General features: G+C 39.5%; 1 protein-coding gene and 1 pseudogene across 1 annotated transcript; one reads left to right on the top strand and one right to left on the bottom strand.

The window, feature by feature from the left end:
• Positions 1–1,700: 1,700 nt before the first annotated feature.
• C10H12orf66 (chromosome 10 C12orf66 homolog) lies at positions 1,701–27,401 on the bottom strand. The gene is made up of 3 exons (XM_010386924.2): positions 27,105–27,401; positions 20,901–21,186; positions 1,701–5,273 (listed from the first exon to the last, which is right to left on the bottom strand). Exons 1-3 carry the CDS (start codon positions 27,337–27,339, stop codon positions 4,457–4,459), a joined length of 1,338 nt encoding a protein of 445 aa, XP_010385226.1. The 5' UTR covers positions 27,340–27,401; the 3' UTR covers positions 1,701–4,456.
• LOC115900131 lies at positions 9,218–9,331 on the top strand (annotated as a pseudogene).

Genomic DNA, 27,401 nt, shown 5'->3' with positions numbered 1-27,401 from the left:
GGAAAACACACACACACACACACCACAAACAGTAAGCATAAGAAAGCTGGAAGGGCAATAAAAACATTGGGCAAAATGGACTTTGGAGTAAGCAGTAGCAGTGGAGATAAGCAGGAAACTTCATAATGATAAAATGGTGAATACAAGTGAAGGAAAAACTATAAATGTGTATGGGCCTAATGACAGGGCTCCAAAATACAGGATGGAAAAACTGACAGAAGTAAAGGAAGAAAATCACAAATCCACAAGCAGTGTTGGAGATTTTAAAACACCTCGCTCAGTAATTGATAGAGTAACCAAGGGAAAAAAAAGAAATCATAATATAGAAGAACTAAAATGCTATCAACCAACCATAAAAATTTGGAAACAAAAAACCACAAAGATTCTAAAATAGGAAGAGTGGGTAGGTTGGTTAGGCATTTATCTGCCTCCTCTTCTAAACCAGTTCTCTTTCAAACATAATAACTAGGTACAGGTTTGCCACAGAATTGAAGAGAAAGAAAAGAACAGGAAAGGTGCCGAATTTAAGAAAAGAGTGGTCCATCTTTTATTTATATAGCCTTCAAATTCCAGAAAGTTTCCAAAGCCTTTTTTACACATATGATCTCATTCCATCCTAACACTATCCTTTGAAAAGGGAGCCCACACTTCCGTAGCTCCATTTTATAGACAAGGAAGTTGAGCTCAGAGGCTGATTTGCCAAACGAACAAAATCGCGAGTCTGCTCCTACATCAAAAGGGTGGACGTATTTTAAAGATCACCTGAGGGAATTCCCTGGGAATGTAGTGAAGTATCAATTATTTTCTTTCTAGAAAGTACATCTTCTGCTGGACACAGTCGCTCACACCTGTATTCCCACTTGGGAGGCTAAAGAGGGAGGAACACTTGAGCCCACAATTTCGAGACCAGCCTGAGCAACACAGTACGACCCCATTTCTAAAATATTTTTTAAAAATTAGTCAGGCCTGGTCCTAGCTACTCGGGAGGCTGAGGCAAGAGGATCGTTGAGCCTAGGAGTTCAAAGCTGCAGAGAGCTATGATCATGCCACAGTACTCCAGCCTGGGCGACAGACAGAAAAAAAAGTATTTGGAAATATTTCCCCCAATATGTCCAAATATCCAAAGCAATTAATATAAGGGTATTGGCTTCTTGGTTAAGAATTGGGCTTCTGTAATCCCAGCACTTTGGGAGGCCGAGACGGGCGGATCACGAGGCCAGGAGATCGAGACCATCCTGGCTAACACGGTGAAACCCCGTCTCTTCTAAAAAAATACAAAAAACTAGCCAGGCGAGGTGGCGGGCGCCTGTAGTCCCAGCTACTCGGGAGGCTGAGGCGGGAAAATGGCGTAAACCCGGGAGGCGGAGCTTGCAGTGACCTGAGATCCGGCCACTGCATTCCAGCCTGGGCGACAGAGCGAGACTCTGTCTCAAAACAGAAACAAAAACAAAAACAAAACAAAACAAAAAAAAGAATTGGGCTTTATTTTCACACACTCCCTGAAATGACACAGCCAGAGATCAGGTAGAACCCAGAGAGAAGAAAGTTACAAATCCTGTGTCCAAACAGCATCCTAAAATGAAATACTCCTGGATGGAACCCTTGGCAAACTCGGTGTTGACCAAACTCCCAGTTACCCATAAAAACTTATCAAGTGATGGTTTAGAAACAGATTCAAAGAAAGCAGTCTGCAGAAAATATGCAGATCTACTCTTTTAATTAGCAAAACACAGACTTTACAGAACTCATTACTGTATTTAGAGAATAAATCTCAGAGTAAAATGACCTTGTTTCTTGACTTCAACCAAATTATGTGGGTTTTTTTATAATTAGAAAACTTTATTGAAGAGCTTAAGAAATAATTTAAGTATCAATATTGAATCTTCCAAAACTCCTCCAGTAAGTCTATGACAGCTGCACAATAATTCATAAATATATATTGTCTTAGATTTTCTTAATATTCACATCTGCCTTCTGTTCTTTCAAATTCTTTCTGTGTTTATGCTTAAAGATAGACATACAATTCAAGTATGTTCAGGTGAGGACTGGTTATTTAAATAGCATATATATGCTTTACATCAGGGTTCCACTGAAGCATATATTCTTCTAGGTATTTGGGGGACTGTGTCATTAAGGCTAATGGTGATTTAATCTAAGAGGAAAAAAATGAAAAAAACACATGCATACCAAGGAATATTTTTCAGTTTCTTGGCAAAACACAAAAGAGAGGAAAAGTGATTTGACTTTTTAGCTCCAATTGCTTTCAATTTCTTAGGTAAGGTCAATGTAGAATCTGCTGAGATTTTTTATAGAACCTGAGTGAATAAAATGCAGAGGTAAATCACTACTTTCTATTTAAAGCAAACTGGCTTTTTACAAAGCTTATGACCATTTTTAAAGAAGAAGAAGGGAGGCTAGGTGCAGTGGTGTATGCTTATAATCCCAGTGCTTTGGGAGGCCGAGGTGGGAACCTCGTGTGAGTCCAGGAGTTTGAGACCAGCCTGAGCAACACAGTGAAACCCAGGTGTGATGGCTCATGCCTGTAATCCCAGCTACTTGGGAGGCTGATGTGGGAAGATCACTTGAGCCCAGGAGGGTAAGGCTGCAGTGAGCCATGATTGTGCCGCTGTACTCCAGCCTGGACAATGGGACAAGACCCTGTCTTGAAAAAAAAAAAAAAGGAAAAAAACACGTTCTTCCCAGAAAATAAAAAATAGGCCACAGTTTCTTGGTTCTTCTTCTTCTTTTTTTTTTTGAGACAGGTCTCACTCTTTCACCTAGGCTGGAGTGCAGTTGCACAATCTCAGCTCACTGCATCCTCTGCCTCTCAGGTTCAAGCGATTCTCTTGCTTCAGCCTCCAGAGTAACTGGGATTACAGTCGCCCGCCACCACACTCATGGCTAATTTTTGTATTTTTAGTAGAGAGGGGGTTTCATCATGTTGGCCAGGCTGATCTCGAACTCCTGATCAACTCCTCATGTGATCTGCGCTTCTCAGCCTCCCAAAGGACTGGGATTACAGGCGTGCACCACCGTACCTGGCTGGTTCTTCTTTATTCTGCCAGGCAGTCCACCCTAGGTGGGCAGGCTTCCTACGTGAACTCCGAGGGGTTCTCTGGTCTCTGCTGATGTTGCTGGCATACCTGTGGACACCCAGTAAAACAGTGGCTCCATACAATCATGAGAAAAAAGATGAATGTGACCATTACATTTCACACAGGCTTTGAAGGAACCATCAAACCAGTAACAACTCAATTACTCTTTGTGGCTTCTTTTTATTTTGAATCAATAATCTAGAAGGGAAGGTCTGCACAGCCCATTATGCCTTCACTGATCCACCTACTTCCCATGAACACCTGCTGAAGGAAAGGGATAAGGCAGCATGTGCTAAGATGCAGTGCTGCTTCTAAACACAATTTGTAGGGGGCAGGCATGAAACCCACGTTCAGAAGTACTTAAGTACTGAGGTGATTACTCAACTATGAAAAGGTCTTTCAGGCGCACAACTGATTTTTAGCAGGTGCAGGGTATGAAGACTTTCATTGTGATTTTATAAAAGTAGGCTATGTTGCATGAGTATCTAAAAGCGGCTGAAAAACCGACTGCATGCTTTTAAGCCTAAAAATAACCCAGGACTAGAGCCAAACATGTACATTTCAGCAGAAAAGTGATAAACAGAAAGCCAAGTGGGTAATATGCTGAAGAATGAAGAAAGCCCACATGATGGCTTATGCTGACTTTAAAACTGAGTGAAACATTCAAGCATTAAAGAAGTCAAAACAAATGCAGTTAGGTGTATATATCACCCCAAAAGAACCTATGGCTATTAAAGCTGCCATGAGGATCTGCTGAACTGTTAAAACCTTACTTATGTTATGCTACCAATCTGATTCACCTTCAGTTTCAATAACTGATAGAAATTTCTTACCAAGACCCTCATTTTGGCATCATAAATGTTAACTTGTAGATCAGAATCATAAAACTACTAACTCCATATTCATTTGCTAATTTATGAGACAGAAAACATACAGTCCTTAATTCTAAAAAGGCCATTTAATATCTCACCCCTATTACTCTTCCAAGGAGGGAAACAGAGAGGGTGTCCGGAATTGCAGTAGAACACATTTAGAACAACAGAAAAACATATGGGGAAAAAAAAAACCCAATAAATATTCAATCTACAAGAAATATAGGAAAATAGGGGGAAATACTGCAACAACTTCGCTGTACCATGGAGATACATGGTAGCCCATGACCACTTCCTGGATTACTCTTTGGATACTCAATTCAATTGGCCTTAATTGCTTATAAAGTGTGCAACACAGGGAGGATCTGTCTTTAATTTAGTTCTGAAAGAGGCATGAGTGGACATAAACTCTAATCACAGACCACCGTAGATCATTAGGGCAATTAAGAACAGTTTCTAGTCTTGAAACCCCTCCACACAAATCACCTGCTAACCTTTGGATCCAGGTTTCAGACTTGCAAACACTTTGGGGTTCTTAAGGGCAAGTGAGAGTTCATTGAGGAAGGAAATAAAGTGGGAGTCTCTCTCAGATTTCTTTGACTCAAAAATGACGACAATGGTAAAGTGAGGTTCCGGGCGGGTTAGGAAGTAGGTACTCTGAACTTTGTCGTCATAGAAGTGGACCACTTTCTCCAAGCTGTTCAGATCAGATGTGCGGTCCGTCATGATCATGATGACATTGGGCCAGTGCATGACTGGCCTGTCGCTGGGCAGAGACACTACAGCTGGATACTGGTCCACACCCTTGGGGGCCTCTCTGTAGGAATGGGGGTGGTGATAACCATGACCCTGAAAACTCTCAGAACCCCTGTTGTCAAAAATTAAGGACACATTGGCAGCGTCATATTTCCTGATGAAGCTGGAAATCTTTCCAAAAAAGTCTGGGTTAGCTTTTGCTGTCAACGTTTTCATTTCTGAAGCAGTAGTTTGTCGGCTCAGAGCCTCATGAAAGTAAAAGCTAAACTTGGCAAGAAGCATGTTTTTGAGTTTCATCAGCCAAAGGAAAAGGTGTGGAGGCTGCACGGCCTTCTGAGACTGCCCTCCAAACAGATGTTTCTTGGTCTCCCGCTGTTTCTCAAAGATCTGGCCCCAGGTCTGCAGCTTGGTGTGCGCACTGTGTAAATTAACCAGAGACGGGAGGAACTTCCACTCTGAGACCTGGGCCTGGGCTTTCAGGAGATGACATAGGACATCAACTTCCAGCTGGAAACTGCTTTCCAAAGGACTGAGGATTGGGTGGTGAAATCTAAAGGGAAGAGAGAAATTAACAGAGATACGTGGAAATATTACTTCACTTGCCACACTGACATTTTTCTAACCACAAACCAACAATATGGCCAAACAAATAATATTATGTTTCAGGACAGGGGAAGAAAAGACAGAAGAACTACATGTTGATTTATTTTAAAATTCTGATATAATTTCACCATTTCAAAATTATGTCAACATCATATTTTCCTGTGGAAATAGCCTGAGAATAGTGGCCACTTTCTTTTCAACAACAGAAATACCGAATTAGCTACAATTCATTTTTTTTAAAAATTTATTTTAGACTGGGTCTTGCTCTGTCACCCAGGCTGGAGTGCAGTTGTGCAATCATGGCTCACTGCAGCTTAATTCCTGGGCTCAAGTCAGCCTCTCGCCTTAGCATCCCAAGCAGCTGAGAATATAGGCACACGCTCCATTTTCTGTGGAGACAAGGTCTCCCTGTGTTGCCCAGGCTGGTTTCAAACCCTAAGTGTTCTTTCTGCCTTGGTTTCCCAAAGTGCTGGGATTACAGGTGTGGGCCACCATGCCTGGCCTAAATGAGCTATAATTCTTTCTGAGTGTATTTTATTTATTCTGGGAATTGTATGACTAAAACAATCATTGAAACAAGGCGTGCTCTTTTCAGAGTGTGGTCCTAAAGAGGCAGAGGTAAAACAAAAAAATCACTAAAACATCTATTGAATGTGTAGATGACACATATAAACTCATTTAATGTTCACAGTAATGCCATGAGGTACTAAACCTGTATTGCAGATGAGAGTACATACTATAAGCTTATATGGAAAACACAGTAGATAAAATAAATGTTTATTAAAGAAATAGAGCATTTATTAGACAGTCCTTATTCAATCCTGGTTCCCAAATTCCCTTCATCTTTAATTACAGTTAAAAACAAAATGGTGGCCAGACTAGCCAACATGGTGAAACCCCATCCTTACTAAAAATACAAAAATTAGCCAGGCATGGTGGCACGTGACTGTAATCCCAGCTACTCGGAAGGCTGAGGCACGAGAATTGCTTGAACCTGGGGGGGCGAGGTTGCAGTGAGCTGAGATCGCACCACTAAACTCCAGCCTGGGCGACAGAGCAAGACTCTGTCTCAAACAAACAAACAAATGGTGACCCAATAAGAAATAGCTAATACTTCAATCACTTTCCATTTATCTTAGGATAAAACCCCAAATCCGTAAAAAGGCCTAGAAGGCACTGAATAATGTAGTCCCTTCCCAGTTTGAGTCACATTCTTATTCTTCTCACTTTCTCCAGATATTAATTAAATAACTGAAAATGTAACTATACTACAAGGAGTTCAAGACAGTAGTGCAATTTCATTTCCACTTGTCCTAGACAAAACGTGTAAGAGTTTTTGAAGCTGGGCACAGTGGCTCATTCCTGTAAACCCAGCACTTTGGGAGGCAGAGGTGGGTAGACTGCTTGAGCCCAGAAGTTCATGAGACCAGCCTGGGCAACATGGAAAAACCCCATCTCTACAAAACATTCAAAAATTAGTCAAGTGTGGTGGTGTGCACCTGTGGCCCCAGCTACTCAACCCAGAAGGCTGAGGTGGGAAGATCACCTGAGCCCAGCAAGGCTGAGGTAGTGGGCTGTGATTGCACTACTGTGCTTGACAGAGGGAGACCCTGTCTCCAAAAAAAGTTTTTGACTATAATCTATAGTAAAAAACACACTTTATATTGTGACCAAGTACCTGCACACATAAATATTATTTTATTTCAATATTTTCTTACTATGTACAATGTACTCTGCTAAATTTCTCCTTGAGTCATAATGTTCTAGAGGCAAAGGAGTGAATAGAGGAGGCAGCTATTACTTCCGCCATTAATACTTTCTAATATATGTTAAATATATTTTATTTTCTACTTGATATTTTCTAATATATATTAAATATATATTATTTTCTACTATATATATTAAATCAGATTAGCAACTCACTAAGTTAACTTTATAACCCATGGATTACTACCTGCTGTTTGTAAAACACTGTTCTACTTCACATGTAACAGTAATGTTTAGAGGGAAAAGAACATGATGTGGGACATCCTCTCTTCTAGGCACAGGGAAAAAAGGGCAAGTTCAGGGACCCTAGAAAAGTGACAGCATGACCCGTTTTCATCAATACTGTACTTCTTCCTTATTTTTCAGGTCTCCTCGTCAGTCACTTCTCTAGAAAAGCCTTCTCTGTCTACTTCTAGACGAGGTCAGGTTCCCCAGTTACATCCTCTCATTACCTAATACCTCTCTCCCACTTCAGTAGTCTGACCATGCAGTTTCTCAGGAAAACAGACATATGGCCCACCCTAGTTTTAACTCCTCCTAAAGTGGAAGTAATAGCTGCCTCCTCTATTCGCTCTTTTGTCTATCCAGAACATTATGACTCAAGCAGAAATTTAGTCAATGTGGTGACCAACTATGTAAAGATATGAATCCAAGTCTCTGCCTCATTAACTCTGCCTGCTGGTTATGGGCTGAACGAAGTTCTATAACAGTGGAATAGAATGGCAGGGAGAGTCCTTTCTGTACAGACCACACGGAGCTTTCTTGCTCAGTTTCTCTTCTGAGAAACGCCTAGCGGCTGCCAGGCCTAATACATGCTCCTTCTCCAGAAGTCTACATCAAGCGCTTACACTCTTCCTAAAGATTCACAGCACCTGCAGAGGCTGCGGAATCACCTCAGCAAGTGATCCCACTGTAAAGGCAGGGGAAGTACTTGTATTTATTGAGCACATTATATGTTCCAGGCACTATGGTAGATGATCTACAGGCCTGAGTGCATTTGATCACTTCATTCTTAATGAGATGGACGTTTCTCACACTATTTTGGCTGCTGGTGAAAAAGAATATGCTGGTTATCAAGTAAACAATTAGAAAAAAAAAAATCACAAGTATATCTAGGATTTTTGTTTAAATCTACTTAAATACTAATTAAAAGGATTACAGTTAAGAGAATCCATACTAGGTTGGATATTATAAGAGATAAACCGATTATCATGTGAAATGTCGTTATTCGTGTTATCTGCATTTTACATCAACATCCTTCCAGCTGAGGCAGCTAAAACATTGGTGAGATCAAGTCTAATAATATACACAATCCATGGAATACTATGCAGCCATAAAAAGTAACGAGATCATGTCCTTTGCAGGGACATGGATGAAGCTATAAGCCATTATCCTTAGCAAACTAATGTTAGTAGGAACAGAAAACTAAACACTGCATGTTCTCACTTATAAGTAGGAGCTGAACAATGAGAACACGTGGACACAGGGAGGGGAACAACATACACTGGGGACTACTTGGGGAGGGAGGTGCCGGGGAGAGCATAAGGGAAAAGAGTTAACGCATGCTGGACTTAATACCTAGGTGATGGGTTAACAGGCGCAGCAAACCACCACAGCACGTTTACCTATGTAACAAACCTGCACATCCTGCACATGTACCCTAGAACTTAAAAAATTAAAGTAAAAAAATAAATAAATACACAAAAAATCAGAAAGATAAACCAGATCTCAAATCTTCTAGCTTACGCATTCAATTAATTTGGACTTTTCAAACATTATATATTTTAGAATGAACACTAAGAAAGTTCAGGCTGAGAGCAGTTGCTCATATCTGTAATCTTAGCACTTTGGGAGGCCAAAGCAGGAGGATCATTAGGAGCCCAGGAGTTTGAAACCGGCCTGGGCAACACAGTGAGACCCCTGTCTCTACAAAAACTTAAAGTATAAAAAAATTAGCGAGGCCTGGTGGAGTGCGCCTGTAGGCCTAGATACTTGGGAGGCTGAAGTGGGAGGATTGCTTGAGCCTAGGAGGTTGAGGCTGCAGTGAGCCATGATCACACCACTGTACTCCAGCATGGACAGCAGAGTGAGACCCTGTCTTGAAAGAAAAAAAAAAAAAAAAAAGCTCACTTCAGCAGCACATATACCGAAATTGGAATGATACAGAGAAGATTAGCATGTCCCCTATACAAGGATAACACTTTTTAAAAAAAATCTACTTAAATACTATATATTTTTTAAAATGTTTTAAATGCACACATGCAAAACCCCATTATAGAGTAAGTCTCAAAATCTTTGAATTGTAAGAAAGCCACCTTAGCTTTTAGGCCCCTTGACACTTATAAGCATTAAATATCACAAACCTCTATAATCATGGCTATTAGGAAAATCTGCCCAGGAACTAGGAACATAGTAAGACTGTTAATCACAGGATTAACGACATGAAATTAGAGAAAATTCTGGTACAAATAACACTATTGTTATCTTTCTACTGCTTTTGGCTGGAAATCATCATCTATAGGCAATGCTCTCCTTAAGAGGACATAAATTCCCTGTCCAAACCTTCAGAAAGAATTCCGAACAAGCTCTTCCATAACATACACTAAAAGTGCTTAAGTGCTCAACATTTATTAAAGATAAATGTGAATGTTGAAGCTATTTTTCAACCTCAAGAAGAGCTAAAAATTCATGTTAATGTTAGTCTGCCAAGACTTAGAGATTAGCATTATGATGTATCATTTCCCTGTTTCCACTGCCATGTGCCTCATAGCTATTCACAACTCGTATTATAGGAGGCTCTGTTAAATGGTTGTAATCCAAAAATATCCACCTAAGCTACGGCAGCAAGATTGAAAGAGTCTGAATAGTCTTAATACAGAATAAATTAACAACTATTTGCAGAGATCATCTGCTCTGAGGAAAGGAAGGAAGGAAAAAGGGAAGGAAGGAAGGAAGGAAGTCTCCATAGAATAGAGGAAAATACAAATGAATGGATTTGTGTAATATTCTAATGAAACACTAAACTCCACTTTAGAAACACTGCCTTTCTCCTTTGCAAATCTGCACCATGGAGTTCTTTCCAGAAGGTGTATGTTCTTATTTGTTTGTTTGTTTGTTTGTTTTATTTATAGGCAGGGTCTCACTGCACAGCTCAATGCAGCATGAACCTTCCAGGTTCAAGGAATCCTTCCACCTCAGCTCCCTTAGCAGCTGGGACTACAGGCACACACCACCACACCCAGCTAATTTTTTAAGTTTTTGTAGAGACAGGGTCTTGCTGTTTCCCAGGGTGGTCTTGAACTCCTAGCCTCAAGCAATCCTCTTGCTTTAGCCTCCCAAAGTTCTGGGATTACAGGTGTGAGCCACCAGGCCAGGCCAAAATGATAAATTTTTTTTTTCACATGTGCAGAACGTGCAGCTTTGTTACATAGGCATATGTGTACCACAGTGGTCTGCTGCACCCAAAATGATAAATTTTATGTTATGTACATTTTACCATGACGAAACAAAATCTGTAACATCTTTTCATTTAAACAACTTGTTTACTAATTCTTAAATACCAATACATTGAAGATACAAAAAATTACCCAGAGATGTGCCCTACTGGACCTTCCATGGCAGAAGGAGGCATTTATAATGAATACAAAGTAGAAACTAGTACATTTATTATGAATAAAATAACATTTCAGAGGAAGGAACAATTCCCTTTGGTCAAAAGATTGTGGAAGCCATAGAGGAGATGGCATTTGAATTGAGCCATGATGCTTAAAATAGCTAAGAGGCAGAAACAACTCCAATGCTCACTGACAAATGAATGGATAAAGAAAATATGGTACATACATACAAATGGAATATTACTCAGCCTTAAAAAAAGAAGGAAATCCTGTCACACGCTACAACATGGGTGAACCTCACAGACACTATGGTAACTAAAATAAGTCAGTCACAAAAAGACAAATACTATATGATTCTGCTTATATGTGATATCCAGAGTAGTCAGACTCATGGAAACAGAAAACAGAACAGTGGTTGCCCAGGGCTGGGAGTGGGGGAAATGTTGGTCAATGAGTATAGGGTTTCAGTGAGGTGAGATGAAAATATTCTAAAGATCTACTACAAAAGACTGTGAATATACTTAACACTACTGAACTGGATACATAAACAAAGTTAAAATGATAAATCTGCTGGAGGCGGTGGCCTATGCCTGTAATCCCAGCACTTTGGGAGGCTGAGATGGGCGGGTGCCTTGAACTCACGAGCTCAAGACCAGCCTGGGCAACATGGCAAAACCCCATCTCTACAAAAATACAAAAATTAGCTAGGCATGGTGATATGCAAGTATAGTCCCAGCTACTCGGGAGGCTGAGGCAGGAGAATCACTTGAGCCGGGGAAGTGGAGGTTACAGTGAGCTGAGATCAGGCCACTGTATTCCAGCCAAGGTGATACAGCCAAATCTTGTCTCAAAAAAAAAAAAAAATGGTAAATTTGATATTATGCATTTTTTTTTTTAACAAAATAGAAAAGCAGGGGGAAGAGTAGGCAGGATTTTGCCATATGAAGAGAGGGTCTTGATTTTCCAGCCCCAACCTTCTGCCATTCATGATTCCTCACCCTTTGTTTTGTAACTTTGCAGCTCCTTTCCTACCGATGGAATATGGACTGGGCCACCTAACTTGCTTTGGCCAAAGAGATGCTAACAGATTGGATGCAAGCAAAGGCTTAAAATGAGCTTAGCTGGGTCATACTTTTGCGCTTTGGACATTGCTACTGGGTAGCTACTTACCCTCCAACCTTAGGCTCAGAATGAACACATGTGGAGCAGACCCAAGCCCAAAGCTCACAGTAAAAAGTCAAACCCAGTGAAACAAACAGTGTTAAGCAGAGCTACCCACTTGAACCTTGCTCAGGTCAGCCAACCCTAGTAGGCCTGCAAATCCACAAGTGTAAATTTGGAGGTCTGTTATGCAGACTTATTGTGGCAATAGCAAACTGATACATGATAGAACAATAAAAGGACATTCTGAGCATAAAAATAACAGGATCCTAAGCAGAGAGGTAGGAAATGGCAAATCCTTATGAGGAACATATTGAGTATCAGACTATGGGCTGTTTTTGGACTTCTGCTTAAAATCCTCAATGATCTCTCTCTCTCTCTCACAGAATCTCACTCTGTTGCCTAGGCTGGAGTGCACTGGTGCAATCGCAGCTCAATGGAGCCTCCACCTCCCGGGTTCAGGTGATACTCCTGCCTCAGTATCCCAAGTACCTGGGACTACAGGCACACCACCACACCTGTCTAATTTCTGTATTTTTAGTAGAGATGGGGTTTCGCCATGTTGGCCAGGCTGGTCTCAAACTCCTGATCTCAAGTGATCTGCCCGCCTTGGCCTCCCAAAGTGCTGGGATTACACGCATTAGACACTGCGCCTGGCTCTTTTTAAGTTTCTTTCTTTGTAGTAAGAATTTGGCTGCAATGTAAAGCACTTGATGGGAGGTAGCAGATGAATTTGAAAAGATAGGCTGGAGCACTATCACGGAAGACTTTGAAGGTCTTCACTATTAAAATCTAAGCATGTCAAATGCCTAGGAGAGATTGCATTCCACAGAAATTGCACTACTATTAGTTTTGCTTATTAAATTTTCATTGAGCAATAATTAACCTTGTTAACTATACATATGCAACTAACAAAATGTCTTATTAACAGCCTTATCATCAAAAATCTTTTTTTGACGAAAAGTGGGCATAAGGGCTAAATCGTAGTTCTGCCTTTTGTGAGAAATTTGTGAATTAAAGCATTCAGATCAAGAAAGTGTACTTCCTAAAATGCAAACAAATATATGTAGATCAATTTTTTAATGTTCTTTAAATTCTAGCTATAAAATTATTATTTAAGAATTAAAATCGGCCGGGCGCGGTGGCTCAAGCCTGTAATCCCAGCACTTTGGGAGGCCGAGACGGGCGGATCACGAGGCCAGGAGATCGAGACCATCCTGGCTAACACGGTGAAACCCCATCCCTACTAAAAAAATACAAAAAACTAGCCGGGCAAGGTGGTGAGCGCCTACAATCCCAGCTACTCGGGAGGCTGAGGCGGCAGAATGGCGTAAACCCGGGAAGTGGAGCTTGCAGTGAGCTGAGATCCGGCCACTGCACTCCAGCCTGGGCGACAGAGCAAGACTCCGTCTCGAAAAACAACAACAACAACAACAAAAAAGAATTAAAATCATGGAATGGTTTATTATTGCCATACCATAGAGATTTTTTTAATGTTCTAGAATGCATAAGTGATGGCTTTCTTCTTTCTTTAAAAGTATTATTTCTTAATATTATAGTCTTGATTTAGGAGAGTAAATATTAATTTGCATTTACAATCTATCTTGCAAACTTGTTTTAACCATGAAACAGAAAAATTAGCCAGAATTTTCTTTTATACCCACAAAACAATAAATAAATGTGTAAAACTTCTGCAGAATCAGAAAATGTTCCATTGGTGCTTCTTTGGAAAACAAAAACAAAAACCCAAGTTCTACTGCTCCTCAAAAGTACTCAAGGAACAGCAGATACTGTGACCTTATACAAGCTAAGTTCATGTTTCTTCTGCTAAATGGCACACGATTAAACTTATATAATAATTATATTATTATTATAGTTCAATTTGTTAATAATTCAATTTGAAATGCAGAATCACAAATGACTGTGATTCCTAAACAAGAACTTATATATGCTTAATAATGTTATAAACTGGCCAGGTGCAGTGGCTCACACCTATAATCCTATAGGGGGTTGATTATCTGAGGTCAGGGGTTTGAGACCAGCTTGGCCAACATGGTAAAACCCGGTCTCTACTAAAAATACAAAAATTAGCCGGGCATGGTAGCAGGCGCCTGTAATCCCAGCTACTTTGGAGGCTGAGGCAGGAGAACCACTTGAACCCAGGAGGCGGAGGTTGCAGTGAGCTGAGATTGCACCATTGCACTCCAGCCTGGGCAACAAAAGCAAAACTCCATTTCAAAATAAAAGTTATAAATTTACCAAAAAAGGAAGCCTTTTTTAATACCATTCTACTGTGAACATAACTGGCTTTCAGAAGAAAAAAAGCCAAAATATACTTTCCATTCATCTGTGAAAGCAGACTAGACACTGCAATAACTCATACAGGATCTACATGTTAAATCAAGGCCAGAGGTTTAGATTCCATGCTATTCATTACACTCATTAATTTTTTAATACAAAGGAGTTTCAGCATTTGAAGCATAGTACTATTCACAAAATTTGTTATAAGAGTTCTGACATGGATCAGCTACACTGGGACATTCCCTGAAAGATAAATGGATCCTTTGGGAAGAGGTTTAACTTTTTCAATACAACAGAATACCAAAATATGAATTATTTCTTTAGAACACTGAAACCATAAAAGAGAAATGTTTGGTGTAGCACAGATGCCAGATCAAAAAGTCTACAGAAAAAAGCACATTACCCTAGCAAAGGGCAAAATCATGTTAGTTGATACATAAAGGAATCCCACTTCCCAAAGAAAATCATTATACAGAAGGTCAACTTTTCAGAATTCCTTGAAGAATTTATGTTGTTCAAATTAACCCAGAGCCTCTAATTTAGATCATTTTCAGGCTAGGATGTGTCTGTGATCAGTCATTCCCTATTAATTAGAGAAAGGCCGCATGGGTGGAAGATGGATATTGTTTAGATGAAAAAAGACATCTCTTGTCCATACTGTAATCCAGTTCCATCCAACTCCATCAATATCCACTCAGAGGATGAGGGTTACAACTAAGAACTGCCCTAAGAACTTTGAAAATTAAATCTGCAGGGAAAAGGAGAAACTCCTAAGGCTCTGGGAAGTAGGGTGTTTCAAAGAAGGTTTACAGATGATAGGGCCTTGGTGCGTGGCTTACACCAGTAATCCCAGCACTGTGGAAGGCCAAGGCAGGAGGACGGCTTGAACGCAGGAGTTCAAGACTAGCCTGGGCAATATAGCAAGACCCTGTCTCTCTGCAAAAAAAAAAATAAAATAATTATCCAGGGGTGGTGGCATGCTCCTATAGTCCTAGCCACTTGGCAGGCTGAGGTGCAAGGATCACTTCAGCCCAGGCAGTCGAGGCTGCAGTGAGCCAAGATAGCACCAATGAACTCTAGCCTGGGTGACAGAACAAGACCTCATCTCAAAATAAATAATGATATGGCACAAATTTAAAATAATTAATACTAATCATTTCTAGGAGACACACACATACACATGTACACACACACATCAGTAAGGTTCAGTATCTGTTGTATCTTGGAGTTGACATCTTTCTCTTAGTTACCCAATTTTTTTGTGTGCAGACCATGTATCATTATCACAGGGAACTTTGAAAACAGAGGTTTCTGGGCACATAACCAGAACCACTAAATTTTATCCTCTTAGGAAAGAGGAGGAAGGGCTCAGGGATGGGTATTTTTCTTAAGCTTCCCAAAGAGCTCAGCAAACCACTTTTACATTAGCATTTGGGAATCACTACATGAGATCTCTTCCCCTTAGGAATCATATCCATACTGTACTTCAGTTTTGGGGCTTCAAAAAACCATTTTATTAAAAGAAAACATACTAATCAGATCGGAGGAAGAAATAATATTTCCAAAAATATAAAATTTTTAAATGGTTAAAAAAAAAGTAAGTGTATATACTTATATGCATAGCCTATTTCTCAGGAATGACAGCAAGAACTTGCTAACTTTAGGTCGGGCACAGCAACTCACACCAATCCTAGCACTTTGGAAGGCTGAGGTGGGAGGATCATTTGAGGTCAGGAGTTCAAGACCAGCCTGACCAACACGGTAAAACCCCATTTCTACTAAAGATACAAAAAAAATTAGCCAAGCATGGTGGTGTATGCCTGTAATTTCAGCTACTTGGGAAGGCAGAGGCAGCAGAATCGTTTGAATCCCAGAGGTGGAGGTTGCAGTGAGCTGAGATCGTGCCACTGCACTCCAGCCTGGACAACACAGCAAGACTCCATCTTTAAAAAAAAGAAAAAAAAAACCCTGCTAACTTTAGTTGCGTCTTAAAGACAGGAACTAAGTGGCTAAGGGGAAGGAAGAAGACTTTCCATTGTGTTACACTTTATAAATGTTGACCCATGTGAACATATTACATATCAAACAATAAATAAAAAGAAAATTTAGAATATGTCACAAAAATCAAAGAGCTATGACAATAAAAAATAACAAGCAACTATAAAGAATATTTTAGAGACAACTGGGGAAATCTGAACATGGGCTACATATTATACAAAGGCAGAAAATCAGTGTTAGATTTCCTGAATGTAAAAACTGTTTTTTTCATTCAAAATTGTGTTATGATTATGTATGGTTCTTAGAAGACAAAATCTGAGTATGTAGGAGGAAAGCATCATGAAGATTGCATTTTACTTCCAAATAATTCAGGGAAGTACAATCATATACAGTAATAAGGCAAATGTGGCAAAATGTTAACAATTTGTGAACAAAGGTGAAGGATAGTTACATGTTCATTGTAAAAAAATTTTTTTTTAGTAATAGCTTTACTCTTAATTACTTCATGTACCATCCTTTTAAAGTGTACAATTCAATGGTTTTAATATATTTGCAGAATTGCGCAACCATCACCACGATCAATTTTAGAAAAGTCTCATCGTCCCCAAAAAAGCAATCCCCAAAAAAGCAATCCTGTGCCCATTAGCAATCACTCCTCCTTCCCCTCCAACTCCTGGCAACCATTTTCTGTGACTATGAATTTGTAGTCTACTTTCTGTGTCTATGACTTTGCCTGTTCTGGATATTTCACATAATGGAAATTATGTGATTTCCATGTGGTCTTTTATGACTAGCTTCTTTCACTTAGCATAACGCTCTCAAGGTTAATCTATGTTGTTGCATGTGTCAGTACTTCATTCCTTTTTATTGCTGAATAATATTCCATTGTATGGATATACCACATTTATTTATCCATTCATCCATTGGTCAATGGACATTTGGGTTGTTTCTGCCCTTTGGCTATTATAAATAATGCTGCTATGAACATTCATGTCAATGTTTTTATGTGTGGTCATATGTTTTCATTTTTCTTGGATCTATACCTAGGAGTAAAATTGCTGATCACATGGTAACTATGTTCATTATACTATACTTGCAACTTTTTATAGCATTAAAAATTTCAAAATAAAAAATTAGAGGAAAACTTTTATAAAGAAAGAATAGGCTGGACACAGTAGCTCACTCCTGTAATCCCAGCACTTTGTGAGGCCGAGGTGGGTGGATTGCTTCAGCTCAGGAGTTTGAGACCAGCCTGGGCAACATGGAGAAACCGTCTCTACCAAAAATACAAAAAAATTAGCCAGGCATGGTGGTGCACACCTGTGGTCACAGTGGCTTGGTGGGCTGGGGTGGGAAGGTCGCTGAGCCCCGGAGGTGGAGGTTGCAGTTTGCTGAGATCATGCCACTGCACTCCAGCCTGGGCAACAAAGCGAGACCATCTCAAAAAAAAGAAAGAAAGAAAGAAAGAAAGAATAGTAACATAATAGTATATTAACCAAACTATCTTACACTCAGAAATAATATGTATATATGTGGTTGTAGGTAGCACACAACTCATTCCTAGCAAGAGAATGCAGTAAATGCTTCCTACGTCTTCTGAAGAACTAATTTATTGACTTGCAAAATGATCAGCAAAGAGCAATTATTTATCTGGACTAGATAAAAAATATCTTGATTTTTAATAATACGCAATGATGCATACAGAAAAGAATATGGGCTCTGAAGTCACACAGCTAAGCTGTATGACTCTAAGATGACTCTAAGCAAAGTGTTCAACTTCTCTGGAACTCTATAAAACGTGTACTATTTTACACCTATACTTCAAATCAGGTAACAGAGAAGAAGGTCTTGCATAGTGTCTGGCACACAGTACTTGCTCAACACATGCTAATTTCCTTCAGAATAGGTACATATAAATATTTCCCCCACCACTACCTTTTCCTACAAGATGAAAAATCAATTGTTGTTTTATTAAAGAACAATGACATTTTAGTTTTCAAACCATAAAACTGTATGAGTCTACTTCCAAATTGTTTTATTTCTGGCCTTTCGTCTGAGCTCTAGACCCCCATTTCCAACTGCCTGCTAAATCTTTACTCGAAAATCTGCTAGCAACTCACGCTCAACTTGCCCCAATTTTAGCTTACCACCTTCCTTCTAAACCAGCTCCTCTTCAGTTCCTCTTGTCTCTTCAATTCTGTAAACACTACTATCACTGGAGGGGCAAAACCTAAGTATCATCTTTCACAGCCAGCTCTCATTATTCCCACCATCCTGTTGACAAGACTTATAGCCTTCTTGTCAGCATCTCTTTTCCCACTGTCTTGCAACCATGAGGCCCTCCTACCGCCTATTAGGCTACCCTCGTAGCCTGCTACACTAACCTTTTCTCCTGTAACCTCTCGCTTCACCATCCCATTACACACACAGTGACACAGTAATTAGTCTAAGATGAGAACATGATACTCCCTGTTCAAAACTTTTCATGGTTCCCCACTACTTACCAAATTAAGTAAAAATTTTCAACCTGGAACACAACTATTCACTCATTTCTTCAATAAACATCTATTGAGCATCTATTATATGCTAGGCTCTGTTGCAGGTGCTAAAGGCACAGCAGCTGTGATGGAGCTCACATTCTAGTTTTTGAGAAAAAGAAAGAAAAAACACCCTAAACAAACAACAGTAACTTCAGATGGCAATAAATCAGGAGAATAAGATCGTGACTAAAAGCAGAATAGTTTTGGTAGGATAGTGAGAGAAGGTTTCTCAGAACCAAGACTTAAAGATGAAAAGACAACTACAGTAAGAACTTTCCAGGGAGAAAGACTTGCAAGTAACAAAACCCTGAGGCTTTTTTGTATTCTGAAATATCCTACCATCTCAAAACACCTGCTGTCTTCTTTCCTACAGTTGCTTTCGAAATCCTACCTGCCATTAAAAGCTCAACTTGGCTGGGCGTGGTGGCTCATACCTGTAATCCCAGCACTTTGGGAGGCCGAGGCGGGTGTATCACAAGGTCAGGAGTTCGAGACCAGCCTGACCAACATGGTGAAACCCCATCTCTACTAAAAATACAAAAAAAATTAGCCTGGCCTGGTGGCATGCACCTGTAATCTCAGCTACTCAGGAGACTGAGGCAGGAAAATCGCTTGAACCCAGGAGGCGGAGGTTGCAGTGAGCCAAGATTGTGCCACTGCCCTCCAGCCTGGGCGACAGAATAAGACTCCATCTCAAAAAAAAAAAAAAAAAAAAAAAAAAAAAAAAAAAAAAAAAACGGCTCAGATTCTACATTCTCCATGAAGTTTCCTTGAATATTCCAACTTTGCTCCCTTCCCCCATTCCATTAATCAGATGGGTATTTGCCTTCATCTGGGAATATGAATTAACATATTCACCTTTCTCTTTAAGCAAACATATGTGAACTCATATATCCACAGGAGTGAAATCCTTCAAATAAATCATTTTCCATTCAGTCCAACATACAATTACTAAGTGCCTACTAAGTGCAAGGCACTATTTCAGGCTGCAGGCTCTAGGGACACAAAAATAAAACTGAGTAATTCATTTCACTGACTTTCAGTCACTTTCAGGCACTCACAATACTTCTGAAATTCTTTTGGTATTGCTTTTTGTGCCAGGCAGTGGGTGGCACATCACAAACATTCTCATTTCTTTATCAGCAGCAATGTCCTTCCAATAAAAGCAATTTTCCAGTTGATCAACATTTTTAAAAAAATACTTAAATTTGGTTCCAAATAACTCTTTGGCCACTCAAAAATACTTGTCCTCCTTAAAAGTAGATGCCTGCCTCCACTAAGAATACTTAAAATGAAATCTAAACTCTATGGCACAAACTCTAAAAGCAATTACAGAGGAGTTTCCAACACATGTTAAATAATGGACTTGTTCAAAGGAATGAGCAGATAACTCACTGATTACTTTAAAAGGGACAACATTTGTTTGAATAATAATTTGTTAAAAATTCACATTATTTTCAGCCAGGTGCATTGGCTCACACCTGTAATCCCAGCACTTTGGGAGGTGAAGGCAGGTGGATCACTTGAGGTCAGGAGTTCAAGACCAGCCTGGCCAATATGGTGAGACCCTGTCTCTACCAAAAAAAAAAAAAAAAGAAAATACAAAAATTAGCTGGGCGTGGTGGCATGCACCTGTAATCCCACCTACTCAGGAGGCTGAGGCAGGAGAACTGCTTGAACCCAGGAGGCGGAGGTTGCAGTGAGCTGAGATCGTGCTACTGCACTCCAGCCTGGGCAACAGGGTGGGATTTCATCTCAAAAAAAAAAAATATATATATATATATACCCCACACACACACACACACACACACACACATATATATATATATTCATATTATTTTACTATGTTACAATTTGGTTTCCAGAAAAAAGAAATTCCTATTATTTTATATACAATTCTCTTGTTGTATGAACTCTTTCCTAAGCAGCAAAATCAGTTATAATACAAGTTTTATGATTACTTCATTCTCGGTCTTTTGCTATGGCTTAGCAGCCAGTATAGTGTTAATAAGACCAATGAAGGTGCCTAATGTATACCTGTTGATTAATGAATATGCACAAAATGTAATCCAGTTATTTATTTCACAGTTATTTCATCACAGATTTTCATTAACAGTGTGGAGAAAAACTCTTGAGCTTGTGTGGGATTAATAGGACAGCCACGTTTTCTCCCTCCCTCCTCCCCACACTGACCTGGAGCTGTATTTTTTCAGGATGGCATCCAAAAGGCCAACAAGCTCTTCAGCATTGATGAACTTCTGTGTGCTGAGGGTGTACATCTTCTCATAGAAGTCTGCGATCTCCATCCGAGCCTGAACAAAGAAGCAGAGCTGCTCTGACAGGTGGGAAAGGAGTTCTTCTACGTGAGGAGCAGTCCCACCCAGGGCACCACGGCCAGTCACCACCTTCTTCAGCTCATTATGTAAGGAAGTATAGATGGTGCGGATGGAATCCTTCCTGCTGAAGAAAGACTGGCCCCCTGGTAGCCAAAAGACATAAGCACATGACAAGTAAGAAGGAGAAACTGTAAGTATCAAACACCTACCAGCATCCAAAAGCAAAGAATCCAAACCCACTGAGCTCCATAAGTTTTCATCTACCATATTCTCTGTCTCCTATGATTGAGATATAAATCAATACTTTATGATTCATAATTTCCCTAAGGAAAAAGCTAAACGAATACCTGATAGAATTCATTACTGTAGCAATGGACCTGTGTACGATTTGCTTACCCATGTACCAATTCTCCCCCAACTCAATTCAGTGAGGATTCAGATTTACTTCAGAGCATAATTAACCTAGCAAATAACACCAACTGGAACTAAAAAGGCTACCTTTAACATAGATGTATTCAAAACAAAAGAACACACAAATTATGAAACACGATTGTTATTCCTGATATGGCACAATTTTTTGTTTCTGCTTTAGAGTTGTATTTTCCTTTGAATCTTATCTTTTAGATCACACCAGAAAATTGCATACATACATATATATTCCCTCTATGCAAGAAAACAGACTACTGGGATCCCAAGAGAATAAAGAAAATCTTAGCACTCCTGACAGACTGACGCTATATGTTATAAATAATACGCACCACACTGTGAATTATTAAGACCAGGAACCAATTATAAATAACCGCTGCTTTAACTAGGGGGCTCCAAAGGAAATCATCAAAAAATAAAACCAAAAACATCTTTTCATAGCTAAAAAGGATCAGATAGCATAGATATCATTTACTCACTTCTGCAGTTAAACATGACCAATTATATTTCTAATTATACAGTCAGCTTCATGGATGTTTCCTCAAGCAATTCTGCACCCACCAAAGGGCCAGAGGCACAGAGGCAAGATATTAGGAAAACGAAAAGAAACAGGGCAGGTTTAAAACAGTGATTTCTAGGAATATAAAAAAAAAATCTCAGAGATGGACAAGAGTTTACATTTTCTCTTCAATTAATTTACTATTATAAACATATACCTATAATTAGGAATAAAAATTATTTATCAAGGCATTTGTAAAACATCCTCTTAATAAATGAACCATTTCACAATATTGATTTTAATTTTTTGCTCGGTTTATGTTTCAAGAAATGAACCTTCTTTCCCTTACTACTGGGGCAACCAACTTGTCCTAGTTTACCCAGGACTTTCCAGGTTTTAGCACTAGAAGTTTAGCTTCTCAGGAAATCTTTATAAGGTTTTAAAACAAAGTCCCACATCCTAGAAATCCCTCAGCCCTGGGCAAATTTGAACAGTTGGTTACCCTACTTACTTCTGAACCCCAGACAAACTACTGATACTTTGAAAAGTGTTTTCCCAATATACTGTCTAAACCAGGGGTGTCCAATCTTTTGGCTTCCCTGGGCTACATTAGAAGAAGAATTGTCTTGGGGCACATATAAAATATGCTAACACTAACCACAGCTGATGAGAAAAAAAAAAAAAAAAAAAAAAAAAACGTACAAAAAATCTCATACTGTTTTAAGAAACTTTAGCCGGGCATGGTGGCTCATGCCTGTAATCCCAGCACTTTGGGAGGCCAAGGCGGGTGGAACACCTGAGGTCAGGAGTTTGAGACCAGCCTGGCCAACATGGTGAAACCCCGTCTCTACCAAAAATACAAAAAAATTGGCCGGGCATGGTGGTGGGTGCCTGTAATCCTAGTCACTTGGGAGACTGAGGTAGGAGAATCACTTGAACCTGGGAGGCAGAGGTTGCAGTGTGCCGAAATCGTGTCACTGCACTCCAGCCTGGGCAACAAAGCGAAACTCCATCTCAAAAAAAAAAAGAGAGAGAAAGTTTATGAATTTGTGTTGGGCTTCATTCAAAGCCATCCTGGACTGCATGTGGCTCGCAGGCCATAGGTTGGACAAGCTTGTTTCAAACAGATTGAGTAACTGGCATATCATTTCTCCAACTAACACCATCAAAATCTATATGGGTACAGGTGGACCAGTTGTGACACCAATATCCCATATGGAACTGTTCCCTGCAGGGTTTGCCTTCCTCCCATACCAATATTTAGTTTAGTTCTGCTGATTTTGTAGAGTGAAGGGTACAACATAAATAGGCCTCTGTGCCCACATCTAGGATAAAACTTCTCAGCTTAGGAGGGTAATAAGAGTGTCATATAAAACCCAAAAGCTGTGGAGGTCTGAAAGACTTGGTTTCAAACCCCAGCTCCCATGATTACAGACTATGTTGATGTGCAAAGTACTGAACCACTTTGAGCTTTAGTTGTCATTTTTAACATAAAACTGGTTATAGAGTAAAAAAACAAAATGAAATAACATTCGTATGTATGTATGTAATGTGCCTGGAACAAAGCATATATTCTATAATACTAATCCGTTTCCCTTCTACTTATAACTGATACATCTTTTAAAACTCCTAATAATAATACATAATTGAGCTTCTGAAACTGTGGTGAACTGTGAGCTTCAAGTACCACAAAAAGAATAGCTATCTAGTACTGTTAAACAGGGTGGCCTTGGTGAAAATTTTAACTTCGCATTGAAAAAGGGATATCATCTGTCTCTAGGACTTATGGGAGGAGAAAAAAAAGGATACCTAACTTCATCAGATTACCCTTATCTGGGGGAATGGAAACACTACATAAATACAAAGAATACCTTTAAAAGCTTATCGATAAATGCTAATCACCAGTATGTGAAACCAAGTAAAGTGAAACTACTACAAGGAAGAGACAGACCATCAACACATTTCTTTCCAACAGTTCTCTTTTCTCAAATCTCTCAGGAATCCAATCCTATCTGTTCACTATCTTGGTTTGGAATATCCAATGGATTTTTGTGCTGGAAAACAAGGAATCAGAAACATTCAACTTCTTTCTCTTTTCAATATTTTGAATTTATAAAATATGATTACTCTGAATGATTTCTAGAAGGCTCTAGTTATAAATGCTCATAATTTCTCAAGATTTCAACAGTTTATCTCATATCATGAAATTTTAAGTGTATCAAAGGAACGTGTAAAACATCTTGGGCATTTTATTCTCCAACTTCTTGCTAATAATAATTTTTAAACATCAGTTCTCAAGTTAAGTCATTTTCTACTATGCTAAATTTCAGCAACCCAAGGTTGAGGAAACTCTCCAGTAATGAAACAAAGAGAAGAAAAGTATGACCTTCTAAAATTCTCCACAGGCATTGAGTCAGCATATTTTAATCACTGATCCTTCCCCAAATAGGTATTATTCTCTCTTAAAGGAAAGAGAAGGAATAAAGATAAGGGCCCTACTTGAAGTTTTTCAGTAACAGGATCAAGACAGGAACAGAAAGCTCCCTGTCAAGGTCTATCCTTTGTCTAAAGGCCCTGCTTGCTTCTTTAATCAGGATTCACTGCTAAGGCCTCAAATAAACACCATCCATAAAAGAGGTTAAAAAAAAGACTCACTTTTTACTTGAAATTTGCTAGGAGAGTAGATACCTTAAGTATTCTCACACTACACACACGAAGGAAGGAAGGAAGGAAGGAAGAAAGGAAAAAGGAAGGAAGGAAGGAAGGAAGGAAGGAAGGAAGGAAGGAAGGAAACGAAACTATGTAAGGTGATGGATATACTAAGTAGCTTGATTGTGGTGATCATTTCACAATTTATATATACATCAAAACATCAAGTTGTACATCTTAAATATATATAATTTTATTATCAATTATATCTCAGTAAGGCTAAAAAAAACTTTCCAGAATTATGTTTTAAATTTTTTAAAAGCATGCATAAACTTTTTGTTTTGCTTTCTAAAGAAAACTATATAAATGTTCTAATGAGCAAAGTAGTTGGAGAACATGGGAATGTTTTAAATGGCAACATGAAAGTTTTCTTCTTAAGTTTTTAAGAAAATAGACAGTAAACCTGATAACTGTGAAGTCATATTGTAAGCACACTGATATCATATACACTCCAGTACCAAAAAAATAAGTGCTAAGATAAAATTTAAATTCCGGAACTTGTGTTTATGTGTTAATAAGTTATGAAGCATTAAATATACCATTTTCAGTATGTTTACTCAGAAGTGAGGAGCCCACCTAGGAACCTAACAGTGCCTGGGCATGTTTCACAAAACCAAATGTTGTGTAGATCAGTTTCAAGGCATAGCTCTCATGCTCACCCATGCCAGCTGGGGTTCAAGCAGAACTAATCAATTTACAAATTGAGGACCACTTTACAGAACCCAAGTCAGACAGTGAAGATCTTACATACATATTCTTATGCACAGGCAGCCAGTTCTGTTTACGTAAAAACCTGACTCATTCAACTTAAAACTAGAGTAGCAGATTTTTTTTAATGGAGTCAATAAATAGACTTTAGAAAATTCAACTGAACCCACTCAGGTTATATGCAAAATTATATGTACATATATATTTTTCTGGAGAGTAAGTACACAGCTTTCATCAAATTCCCATGGATAAGTTAATTAAAAAAAAGAAAAAGCAAAGAATCATGGCACTTGAATCAGTCACCATTCTTTGAGGTGGGGGAGTCTAAAAACAACTAAAACTGCCTAAATATAACCTGCCTTCAGTATTACAGCTAGAATCCACCCCATTTTCACATATATAAAAAACATATATATGTAGATATACATAAATTATAATTTTCATACATTTTTAATAAGTTATATGAACGCAAACTCAATCTGACAGTTCAAGGGCAGATATTTTGGTTTGGACTCTATCATCTGCCCAACACAACTGCATATATAATTCGCTAATCTATAGAAAGGGGAATAATAACACCATAGCAGCAACTGCAAATTTGTGAGAAATGCCATTGTAAAAAGGGGAGAAAAAAATAAGATGAAACTATCTGACCAGTTTCTGCTAATAAATTAGCATACTAAGTAAGTATGTATAAATCAACATACTTGCTACAGCAATTACGATCTCAGGAAGACCTGTCCCTTGAGTGTTTACTGAAAGCTCAGTAAGACGTACATGGTCACCTTCAGGCAATACAAGGAAAGTAGGGGGCTGGTTAGGGAACGGGGGCGGTGGATCAAAATGAAATCTACCCCAATTTTACATTTCTATTCTCTGTATTTTATATACGTGTCCTTCACTCACATCAGCCCTCATGCTTCTGAAAACTGAAGAGTCTAAAACAGGTCAAGTACTGACTCTAAAATCCCTAGGATTCAAATATATTTATTTGTCATAATTAAGCAGTAATATTATTTTGTATGCATAATCCATGCCTTTTACATCTATTATTTCCTGCTCATCTACTTATACTTAATGCTTCTACTAGTAAAAATCAGTTGAATCAGCTCTTGAATCTGATTTTCAGAGGCAAGATGTACATGAGGTGCTAAGAGTGTTAACCATTTTCCCCTTAAGTCTCCTCTTACTAGTGTTAGGCATATTTCTTGCCTTTCCTGCCCAGTATTCATTTGTTACTTTAGTCATTAAATATGTATTGGGGGACTATGAAGACGGGGTAGGACTCCAAATGTGACTCTCGGGCCTTAACCTTAAGAGGCCACACAACAGTGTTCCGTAATAAAACTAGGTTGTTTTGCAAAGTTTTGCTCTTCTGGCTGCAGCGTCACTAATTAAAACAATGAAGACAAAGTTTGATTAACTTCTCATTTGTGACATCAATCCATGCACGAGGCAAAGGGGCAAACCCTTCGGTTTGGGTCACAGCCCTGCAAAGAGCATCTACCCAGTTCGCCAATCTATCAGCAGCGCAGGCCGGTGGGCGGGGCTTTTGGAAGCCCAGGGAAGGAAAGGAACGGTGGGAGGAGACCTGGGAATGGCCGAGTCGAGCCTGCGATTAGAAGTGACACAGAGATGGGAAACCCAAGCCACTGCCGACTGGGCAATATACCCCCTTTCCTTCCTCCTCAAGGGAATCGGGGGGCGGGGCGGAGGTACCTAGTTTCTGCCCCAGGTAGGTGAGGCTGTGATAGACCTTCTCGGCTGCGGCCAGGTGCGCCAAGGCCGCCAGGAGCGACAGCCAGCTGCCCCCCGCGCTCTTGTTGGCCTCTCGTTCCTTCTCCACATTGTCCTTAGCCTTGTCGTAAGAGAAGATACCCAGGTGAGAGAAGAATGTCTCCAGCACCGCCTGTTCCACCGGTACCGGGGCGGCCAGCGGGATAGACTCCCCCATGCGAGCTGCGCCCCAGCTCGACCCACGTGGCTCTCCTCGGCCTCGCACTTCCGGGTTCTGAG

The sequence above is a fragment of the Rhinopithecus roxellana genome, chromosome 10 (assembly GCF_007565055.1).
Source record: "Rhinopithecus roxellana isolate Shanxi Qingling chromosome 10, ASM756505v1, whole genome shotgun sequence".
Classification (NCBI taxonomy): Eukaryota; Metazoa; Chordata; class Mammalia; order Primates; family Cercopithecidae; genus Rhinopithecus; species Rhinopithecus roxellana.
The sequence above is the reverse complement of the archived record's forward strand: the minus strand, read 5'-3'. Positions and strand labels throughout refer to the sequence as shown.